The 11844-nt window shown below is 30.7% G+C and overlaps 1 protein-coding gene across 1 annotated transcript; it reads left to right on the top strand.

Moving 5' to 3' along the window:
* The first annotated feature begins 320 nt into the window (after positions 1-320).
* On the top strand, positions 321-9149 carry LOC113401333 (uncharacterized). The gene is made up of 9 exons (XM_026641187.2): positions 321-522; positions 618-767; positions 1024-1159; positions 1266-1450; positions 3625-3836; positions 4788-4953; positions 5042-5111; positions 5343-5773; positions 5851-9149. Exons 1-9 carry the CDS (start codon positions 474-476, stop codon positions 8778-8780), a joined length of 4329 nt encoding a protein of 1442 aa, XP_026496972.2. The 5' UTR covers positions 321-473; the 3' UTR covers positions 8781-9149.
* The last annotated feature ends 2695 nt before the right edge of the window (positions 9150-11844 follow it).

Raw genomic sequence — 11844 nt, 5'->3', positions numbered from 1 at the left:
TTATTTTTTGAAAAACGTATTCGGTCCTTTCTTATTAATGTTCAACAGAAAAATTAAATTAGAAAATGGTTATCGAGAATTTATTAAATTCCTCGCAGACCTGTAAATTTAAATTCACATAGTTTAAATAAAAGATTTTAAGAGCCTTTAATAATTAACACAAACTCGGATAGCGGATCAATAATTTAAGTGGTCCAAAATAAAAAGATATGGTCTTTGAAAGTATCTATTATAATAATAAAAATATTGATTCATGAATGCATTATACTTCTTGTGCTTTTATTTTCTGTGAAAATGAATGAAAATGATCTGTTAAACAAAACCCAAATGTCATTTGACGTTCAGTTGTGCGTGGTTTCATAGTGTTTGTTTGGATTTTCAAAAATGAACTTTTGTGTTATAATTAAACTCTGCAATTAAAATATTGAATAACATGCATTATTAATTAGATTACAATTGTTACTAACGGAAAAATGGCTATTCCACCGTTTCCGTCACAAGATTTGGCGAAACTCGTTTTAGGTAAGTTGTTTTTATTTGGCGGGAGCGCGAAAACCGTCATGTAACGGAATTTGTTGTTGCTGGATTCTCATTCTAATTTTCGTTTTGGATTTCAGGGTATCTTGCCGAAGAACAGTTGATGACGGCTTATGATGAGTTTTTACTGGCTAGCCCATATCTAGATGCCCTTAGAAATGAATATGACAGAATCTTTATGACATCACTTAGGAATATTCTAGCCGAATATAGGGCTATTAAAATATATGGTATATTCATTTATAACTACAGTTTTGTAATATCTTACTAGTTTCAATTGGTTAATGTGATTAATTACATTGTTAAAGAGATTATATGTGAACCAATGTTATAAGCAAAAGTTATTTTTATACAAAATTGCATCGAAAAATGAGATTGCGATTAAAAGCCATTTACACAATTTTTCATTATTGAATAACAACTAAATTGTATTGTTTTGATTTTACATACACAAATACATCAACTATTTATTTTTTTCTATTTCAGTGGAAACATGTAAGCCCTTTTTGTTAAGAAAGAAATTATTTCAATGTTCTAATCTGTTAGAAATTGTAAAGTTTCTTGTTAGTTATATAGATTTAAACAGACTACATGCACAGGAATTAAATGTAGATAAGATAAGGTATAATTATTTAATATTTAATTTTTTCATTTAAATTCTTAAATAAAAATAAACAGTAACAGATCATCATATCTAATATATATATAAAAGTATACTATTTTTATAGTTCAAGCAAATATACTTCAAATACAAGAAGCAATGTGTGTGATGTTTGCGATTCATTAAGTTGGGAAACTTGTATGTGCAAAGCAAAATCTCCTAAACCAGTATCTATGATACACCCTGCTAGTCAAATAGAGGCATCTACTTTAGAGAGTTCAATAGAAACAACAGCATTATCAGATTTGCCTGGTAAGTTTAAACATATTATTCATGCATAGTATTATATTTTCATAATTTAATTAAATTGGTATTGAGCATACTTATATATTATTTGCTGTTTTCTGGAACTTTAATTTCTGGGGGCAATAAAATAGTTAAATGTGAATTTGTTCTAACATACCATTGTTTGAAACCTCATAATATACATTTCTTTATCTTAATCATGAAGTGATTAGCTATAAATGAAGTAGTTTAATGTATTAAAATAATAATAATATGTAAGTCAAAATAAATGTTATATTTACTTTGTTGACAGTTTACATAAAAAAAATATGGTTCAATTAATTCAGTTCAGTTCAGTTCAATCATTGAGTTATAAAAATTTGTTAATCCTTAATTCAAATTATGAATTGTTATACTTCTTAAGAATCAAATTAGAATATACTTAATGTTTCTTAGACATGTTCCTTTCGATTTGAAAATTGAAATGAGATTTCAAAATTTATCATATGCATTAATTGAATTTGACTTAAGATTTTTATGCTATCTTCAAATTTTGGTATGTTTATGAATACAGCCATTTGTCATCAATATTTAATTTCTTTACACACCTGTTATTTTTAATCAAATAATTTATCAAAAAATTAAGTTATTGAAATACCATTCTATAAAGTTAGGTTAGTTGAATCTTTCTGTGGCCTTACTGCACTAGCTTATTCATTAATAATGATAAATCACTAAGTGCACTTGCACTAAGTATGTTATAATAGAAACAAAATAAGACTTGTTTATGGTATCTAACTTGAACCACTCAAGTTGTTATACTTTTATCTATTTGGGCTTATTGTTAAAAGATTCCTGAGTGAGTGGATGACAATTCTGATATTGTCTTAAATTTATTATTAAGGTTATAAAAAAATGCACTTAATGTTATATAAATATGAAACTATACTTGAGAATTGTCCAGTTTTAACAAATATCAAAATTATGCACAAAAATGTCTTTTTATTTTTAAAGTAAAATAAAGTATAAGTTAGTGTATTGTTTTTGTGTAAGCTTATATCCTGCAGTATCATACAGCAGTAAAAACTGGGCTTATGAATCAATGTTCAATTATTCAATAGAAAGTTCGTTGTTCCATTAAAAATTACCATTAAGGTTTACTTAAAATTGAATTATGAAAATAGATAAAACAAAACTCATTTTCTGCGAGTTTTTAGTGTTAATATAAGTATTATGACTCAAACAAATCACAGTATTTTATTGGCATTATGCATCACATGCCGTTTATCACCTTAATGTTTATCTTTGGGATAGTCAGCATAGCATAACCATTATATAATAATAAAACAATACAATGTTGATTATTCTAAATAGCGACTCCAATGTACTCAGTTTAGGAAAAACTGTTGCAGGATTTACAGATTTTGATGTTTGTTTGTATGAATGTTGCTTGTTGTAAATTTTACAATAATCTGCAACGAAGTCAACTCTCTCTAATGTCTAGTATAGCACTATGCAAAACAATATTATAACAAACAATTATGGTAACAAATAGTTATGGTTATAGAGTTCCATAATATTGCTGAGTCATTCAAACCTACCAGAATTGAGCAATTATATTTTTGTTCATATTATTAAGGTTTTGCGACTGTGAGAGCTTGATGTAATGTAAATTGATCATTTATGAATATTTAATAGTTAATTTTTATCTCAATATTACTACTCTTTAATTATTTTTAAATATAAAAATAAGATTCTGGAAATTTTTCAAGGGTAGATCAAGTAGATTCAAGTTATATAATTTTTTTTTTTTAAACTGAACCTGCATAGAATTCTATCTAACTGAGGATTAATCCTCAGTTAGATAGACATAGTAATCGTAGATAATCATAGTTATCAGATAAGTTTAAATTAGGGTTGCCTAAAGTGGGCTATATGTAGTTTACAGCTAATACTAAATCAGGCATTATCTGAAGCTCACTTGTTTTTGTCATTCTTGTTGTAATGGTCATTAAAACATGATGATGAAAGATGAGGTTTTAAACTAACACCACAATTTAATGTATAGAAAATAATAATAAAGTATTTCAGGGTTGCCTATTAATTTTATGGCTCAACTTATTGAGCTCTTTTCTAATTACATCAATTAAATATTTTTTTGCAGTTTTCAATAAATGTTTTAAATATTTGAACTTTTCCAGGTAATTCAGTTACGAAAAAGAAAGTTACCAAGGATTCGGCCATAGAAACTGCACCATCACAAACTAGCTCTACTGAACAAGTAACTGATGTCAATTTAAAAAGTTGGGACACTAATACTTTAAGTAGTACAAGTCATGATCCACAACTGCCTTCAGTACCACCACAAGATAATAATACTTCTATAAATTTCAATACACAGGATATCATCTCTGTAAGTATAATAATGGCTACATACATGTATTTAGAAATTTGTACATAATGCAAGTTCACCTGCTTTGCATATGATCAACTTGAATTGCACAATTTTGATAATTGTATGTTTAGAAATTCAAGCCATTGTTGTAATGCTCTTACAGAATAGTTCAACTAATACAGTTTAATATACATTTAATTTATTACACTTTATTTCATTAAAGAAAGAGCATGCAGTAAAAGGTTTCATAAAAGTTATGACTTATACAAACATTTTTCGCTTACTCTTATAATTTAGAATCTAAATCATTTTTTATATTATGGTATATTCGCAACCAACTTGATGGTAAGTCTAGTAAAATAACATGTTTGATGTTGTCATCAGCTACTAACTGTTTCTTATTCTTACGACCTTTGTACCAGTATACTACTGACAATATAACTCCCTACTCAGGAAGCCTAGATGGCCGAGATGGATTGTGTGTTCAAACCAGATCAAAACATTGTTGAGTTTTTATGTGATTATAATTATTGAATGATTGTACTTGATGATGCAGGAAAACATTGTAAGGAATTACATGTGTCAGGTGGAATTCTGCCACATGTGTATGTAAGTCAGTTACGCTGCATTGGAACAGTGTGATTTGATAAGTTCTACCTTCTTAAATGGAAAGAAGTTTTTTGTCAATATTTTCTAGCTGTTAATTAACTTTTAACTATCTGGAAGCCAATACATGTGTGTAGATTTTGAATATAAACTATCATAATCACATTACAACTGCAATATTTAATTAGCAAGTACTTATATATTCTATTATCACTGCAAAATAAATAATGATAGTGAAAAAACTAGTTTAAAATAAAAATAACTGTAAGTGAAAAAAATACCTGTATTTTTTATGAATTTTGTACAAGAGGAAAGGAAAAAAAAAATTTTTAAAAATAACAAGTTATTTTATTATTTTTCCAGAAGTCAGATGAGTCAAAACAAAAAATTGAAGAGTTTAATAATATATTAAATTTAGTTTGTAGCAACAATAATTCTTCACTCCCAAGGGGAAGTAGTTCTCAAGATTGTACCAACAGAACAATACCCAATGCTGGTACTTTCCAAGAATTTGCAACAGGAGTAAGTGGTGCGTATAAATTAATGATTATATCTTTATTCTAAATTTAAATATAAAATATACATACATATTTGCTATTATTCAATGTTGTTTACAGAGAGCAACGATAAGGAAACATCAATTGTTCCTGATTCAAGTACTTCAGAAATCTTTAACAGTACAGTACAGTAAGTTATAAGTGAAATTTTCTCAGTAACTTGTGGATCTCTGGTGTTTCTCTTTGAATATCAATTTTTCTTTAGCTGTAAACTTGGTTTTTCGATTGAGTACAATTATTTATAGGATTATAAAGTTTTGCCTGAGACCGAACATATCATTAATGATCTGCATACTTTAAATCAACTGACTGGCATAGAATCTACGAGATATTAATAGCATTTTTTTTCTTGAATTTTCAGGAACAATGCAAGAATAGAAAATAAAGTAAACATTAGCCAAATAACACACATTAAAGGCCCACCAAAAGCGCAATTCTTACTAAAAGTAGCAACTTCTAATTCACAACATGTTCCAGCAAGTAATACTAATGACTCAACAAAAACACCGAAAAGTGAATTACCTAAAATAAAAAGTCTATCTAAACAGAAAATTGATGATCCAAAAATCAAAATTATCTCAGATGTCAAAGTAGGCAAAAGCTTTAAAAGCAATAATAATAAAAAAGCTCCTCCGATAAAGCCTGTTACATCGACACCTTTGTTTCAAATGCAGACAATTCTTATAAATGGTACTCCCGCGTATAAGCACAAACCACAACAAGGAACAAACTTCAGCTACACTAAAGATGAAATCATGGCAATGCCTACTATAATTTTAGTCCCAGCATCAGGTAATAGTAATAAAATAAGCGTGATTTAATAATTGTACTGTTAAATGTTAAGTGTAATATAATATGTCTTATTACAGATGCTTCGCAGAATCCAACAATAGCCAAAAGTTCAACAGTCCAAAGCGTAAATACTGTAGAAACAACCACTACAACAACAGCTCGAATGTTAGGTCCCCTTATGATAGATACTGTTTCTAATAATACTGCACCTAGTTCTGAAACAATAGACGAACTAATACAACAAGATCCATCAAGAGTGGCACCGGAAATGAGTTCAGTGCAGCCAATAGATGTCACACATAGCTCTCTTCCAAAAGACACAAATCTTACAGTTTCTAATAAGACCAGTACACCTCATGTTTTACCTCCAACGAGAAAGTCTTCGTCTACTCCGCGAAGAACATCACACGTTAGAGTTTTAGATTTCACAACACCTAGAAGAATATTACATGAAACTATTAATGAACTAGATACAAATAAAATTATATCTGACGAAATAGTCGATGATGAAAATAATGACTTACCACTTGAAGATAATGTCGTCAATAATGATAAAATAATAATTCAGAAGGCGGATTCCAATATTTCAATTACGAACCTTCCAACAAACCCAAGTAGTATCAAAATTAAAAAAAGAAATTGGGATGCCGAATTACGTGCTCTTGCCGTGAAAAATGACGACGAAGCTGTAATTAAACCAAAATTGAAACCCGAGAAAACCAAAATTAATAAAAAAAAGGTTTCATCGAAAGATGAGAATGTTCAAGAGATTCCCGAAACGGATAAACTCACTAATAGAAATAGTAAAAAAAAGTTGACACCTAAAACGAAAAAATCCAAGAAAAAGATAAAATCTGCTGAAATTGTTTTAGACCCTACAGAAGACAAAAAGCCTACAGACCAAAAAGCTTTAGATTTCCCCATGAATCCAACAGTCAATATAATAAAAGAATCAGATTGGAGCACTATGGAACCAAAGGAGAATGCAGATAATCTAGCAGATATAGGAAAACATAATTACAGCGACGAAAGGGTCGATACACCAGAAACGGAAAGACTTTCATTACAAAATGTAATTGGAGCCAAACTCAACATATCTGATCTTTTAGAGACACCTTATAAACAAGTATTGTATGATATTCAAATGGAAACTCCTAAGTTTTTAGGCGCCGATTTACCTGACGATCCCATTTCAGATATTAAAATTATGAACATACCAACACCACGATTTTTAGCTACGCCTAAACCAGTACAAGCAACTCCATCCTCATATTCGTCCCGTCTTACTGATTATTCTAGTGGAGGTTCATATTACAAACCAGACGATCAAGATTATATTCCAGCACCAGAATTATTAGAGTGCGCTGTTACTGTAGTTCAAGAACCAATTAAAGTTGCACATGAAAAACCTAAGGTAACAAAGGTTGACGCCAAAGAGAAATCCCAAAAATCTAGTCGGCCACAACGGAAGTGCACTAAAAATGTATCTTATAAAAGTCCTAATATTACGGCAAGAACCAAGGATCTTGAAAATCAGGATGTCGCTTCTGTGTCAAGTGAGACGAGCAATACAAGTTTACGGGAAAGGAAAGCTGACAAATCAATAGAGCCACGTAATCGATTAAAGGCTAAAAGTAAAACTGACGGTAAAAAGTTTGTTACAAATATACCTAAATCACCTTTAAAAAAAGAAACGCCCACAAAGTATATTAGAATAAAAGCATTCCGAAAAACACCTGTTAAAGAAACGCTGAATAAGGGAAAGAAAAAAACTGCAGACTTATTTCATACGCTTTCTGCAAAATCATTGTCCAGGAAACGAACAACTAGTAAAGAAAAAAATACGACTGTTGTACCTGTTCTTACTGCTGTTCCTACAAAGTCACGAAGAAAATCATCAACGCCTAGAAAACTACATTGTACAAAATCTTTTAATTCAGACAATGCTAATCCAAATTGTTCTGATTTATCAAAAAATACGGAGAAACTAACTGGAGTTGCTAACGCGTATTGTCCTCAGGATTCTGATACTGAGCAACAACCTCTTCGGTGGTCTGATGATGGTTCTCAAGACGCTAAGTATAAGGAAAATCAATCAGTATCTAATGCTGATAATGATGATATTAGTAAAATAAAAGAATACATTGAAAAGTCAGTGCTGGAAAAGCAGTTTTCTGAAAATGAAGGAAGTTTGCACATCGATTTAGTGAGGAGAGGTTTTGATGTTGAGACTGCAAAAATAATCGAGCGTGATTTGCTCGATGCGACGCCTGTTCAAGACACTGCAGTACAGTCTACGAGTGACATCACAGGTTTAAGTAAAATTGAGGTTCCTCAAAGTATTAGTGATAAGGTCGAATCTAATGGCAGTATTACAAATAATTTGCAAATAGTACAAGATGAAGTTGATGAGGAAGAAGTAGAACTTTCGGTTGACGAATGTAATGAAGAGTGCAAGAATTTTGTTACATGCGAATTTGACGAGTTAAGCTTTGTACCTAGAGTTGACATTTCAAAATTGAAAGATACATTTTCTATGGAAGTATGCATAGAGGATGGAGTTTCAATAAGGCTAAGAGCGACTCATTTTAAAGACTTATATGAAGAAAATTTGATCGAACCAATTACAGATTATAGCAAGCACGAAACAGAAGCAGCAGTAAGTTCAATATCTAATATAGATAATTTGTATACACCAATGAAAGATCGAAGAGCACAGTGTTTTGAAATATTTGATTCAACATTGACTAGTATAGATACACCTTTAAAAAGTGAAATTAATAAAGATACTGTTTATGAAACAACAGTAACTGAAATAGTTCTAGAAGTTGAAAATATAGAAGTGAAAGAAAAATCAGAAACGAAAAAGAGGAAAAGAGCACAAAGTGGGATCTCCGATGAGTCGCTAAACAAAAAAACAAAACCTGATACTCAGTACTTATTAAACTCAGCCAACATACAGAATATTGATATAGAGTCAGTATTGAGTAAATTACATGGACCTTAACAGACTGAAATTGTTTTATCATTGTATTTTTAAGTGAAATCTACGTATGAGTTAAGGACAATAGTTTTAATAGAGATTATGTTGATCATATATATTATGTAAATAAATTTAATGATATTCATAAGTCAATTTTTTTGAATATTATGTAAGTATGTTTCTTAATCGATATAAAGTAAACAAAATACGTGATATTTACGTGTTTTGTAGTAATTTGTGTGAGACACAGTGTTTTTATATTTTCTAATAAAAGTAATTACCTGTTTATTTCGTATCTACTTCGGGGTAGATTTGTAACTATTCGTAATTTAAGCCGTTATAATGTTTGACACACCTCAGTAATATCAATAAAAATATTATTTTAAACTAAAATCGTTTTTAATGATTATATATAGTTTAAAGTTTAAAACGAGAAAAACGGCGAAGAGAAACGACTAAAATAGGTAAGCCAGGTTAAGTAAGCTTTTTTTATTTTATTAAGTAATTGATTAATTTCCGCTCTCAGCTTGGCCCGCGTGATTAGGTGTTAATTACCCTATATTTTCGGTATCATTTAAAACGTTTGTACAAAATTTCATTTTCATCGGTTGAGTAATTAAAACCTGAAAGCGTTATAAATTCACTTCCGAATTTATAATATTATTTGCGATTGTAGAATTTAAATTTTAGTTTTTATCTTAATGTCCTTTTGCTATGTTAGATATTTAACTCCGGTTCCTTGGCCTTAAATCTGCTATTAGTATTAGTATTCTGTGTGACATTAAATTTGAAAAATTTACAATTACTAATGATTATTTTTTATAATTGGGCATATTTCACTATTTGATTATGTAAATCTTATATATATAAAAGCAAAATACCACTCACAGATTAATCACGAAATCTCAGAAACTATAACATCTACAAATTTGAAATTTGGCAGGTAGGTTGCTCATAGGGCGTAGACATCCGCTAGGAACGGATTTTACGAAACTCCATCCCTAAGGAGTAAAACGGGGTTTGGAAGTTGGTGTGTTATAAATTTCGCGCGGGTAAAGCCGCCGCTACAGCTAGTAATTGTATAAAATTTATAAAAACTGTATTTTATTTTATGCGAATGCCGAAGTTATATAAAAGTATTTTTTTTTATTATTACCTTGGTTGAAGATGGAAGGCTCATACAAGTTCGAGCCTGTATGTAAATTTCAAAGACCGATAAGGAAAGCAATCCGTTTTTTATTATTTTTATATCTTTATTATTTTCAGATTTGAAAATGGGCCACCGCTGCTTATAGTCATGAGTGCTCTATGTAATATTAACCATGTTATAAATGATGTAAAATGTGTTTCGAATGCTTTTGGGTTATCGTGGGACCGTGATTAATTAATGATAATTTATGGTTGTAAAAACATAGCTTAACAAATGAAGGTTTTTTACACGTTACGACTATTTACATAATACTAGTTGTCGCTCGTGGCTTCGTCGTTTTTAATGGTTGGTCGTCTGGTGTCATTTATAAAAAGGAGCCTGTGTTTATGGTAAAGCCTATGTCCTTCCTTGGAGTTAAAGTTTGCATTATATAAAATTTTATCAAATTTGATTTAGTAGTTTGTCTGTGGAAGAGCAACAGACAAAGAGATTTACTTCTCTATTTATAATATTAGTTAAGATTAGTATCCATAATATAACTGATAAACGAACAGACTCAATATATTTTGATATAACAGTCCGTAAATGTTCCTTTGTCGAGCGAAGGACTCTTGAAGGGACTCATGCCTATCCAATGCGGGTTGGTAGACACAGGATTAAATCTAAAACATGCAAGTTTCGTCACAATGGTTTTTTTTATCGCCGGACACGATATGAATAATTATAAACAAATTAAGTACATGAGAAGTCAGTGGTGCTTGCCCGGGGTTGAACCCGCTTCGGTTAAAATTTACATTTTCTAGATTCTGAGCTTTTAATATTTATACGTACAATCATAATAGTTATAAAATATCAACATCATATAAGAAAACCAATTTGAGTAAAGCAATAGAAGAAGTCTGAAACTGTTGATAGTTGGCACTTGATTTTACGAGTATCATTTTAGTCGGTAATTGATTCATCGCTACGAGGATGACTTCTGTCTCGGCTGCAAACCTCAAGAAACTAGCCAACTGCATAGGACAGATTATATTGTAAAAGTGTGTGGTAACACAGGTGCACTCTCTTAATAGGACAGCAAATCTGACACGATCAGAAAGTGTTCAGATGGACTACCAACGGCTTTACGCGCATTTCAAGGCACGCGAAGATTTAGTTCCTGAGAATTTTTCGATCGAAACCAACCTTAGGCCAAACATGGGTTTAAACTCCCGGAATCTGCAGTCTTATATTTAGCTACTATTACAACATTACGTGTCAGATACATATATGACATGCTGCAACAAAATTATTTGATTATAAACGCAATGTCCTTTGAAAGTCAGTGGTACCGCATAAGCCACGATCTTCGGTTTTTATCGACGTATTTTATGTACGATATCATCTGTGAAAATAAAGAAGTCGTCCTTTATTTTCACAAAAGATTAAACGTGTTCACATGTAATTCGAATCCAAAATTGATTTAATGCTATGCTCTACACAGGTCTATTAAAGACATATAGTATTTTTTTGCATTGCGTATTAATTATGCTAGTATATAATATTTAAATATATTTAAGGAAGGGGAAGTAATTAGACTTCGATTTCTCTAATAACAGCAGCTGTAGATTGTTTATTTAAACTAATTAAAATAAGAAATCGCGTCGATGCGTCTAATTTTCCATTTGAGCCGAAGAATACACCGTGCGATTATAACGATATTCCATTTAATTAGATATTGCAATTAGAGGCAATCGTGACACCGTCAGCGCGAACCGCTCATTAGTCATGCTAATTTGAATCGCTACCGTGCGCATACAATAATCTCGGAAAAATCGCCTCCTCAAGGGGCTTCGACTGAAACCCATGCGAGCGCTATTTACGTATGCATGTTTGCTTAATTTGTTGCGCTTAATAATGGCTTACGTTGCTAAGTAGTTTTCAGTGTGAGAATTGCGT

Source organism: Vanessa tameamea, chromosome 7, assembly GCF_037043105.1.
Source record: "Vanessa tameamea isolate UH-Manoa-2023 chromosome 7, ilVanTame1 primary haplotype, whole genome shotgun sequence".
NCBI lineage: Eukaryota > Metazoa > Arthropoda > Insecta > Lepidoptera > Nymphalidae > Vanessa > Vanessa tameamea.
This window is presented reverse-complemented; position numbering and strand designations above follow the sequence as displayed.

Excerpts from the sequence above, each read along its gene's own strand:
- LOC113401333 (XM_026641187.2), top strand. The coding sequence starts at position 474 with ATGGCTATTCCACCGTTTCCGTCACAAGATTTGGCGAAACTCGTTTTA. Across the intron at positions 768-1,023 it reads TAGGGCTATTAAAATATATG|TGGAAACATGTAAGCCCTTT; the intron begins GTATATTCATTT and ends TTTCTATTTCAG. Across the intron at positions 5,774-5,850 it reads AATTTTAGTCCCAGCATCAG|ATGCTTCGCAGAATCCAACA; the intron begins GTAATAGTAATA and ends GTCTTATTACAG.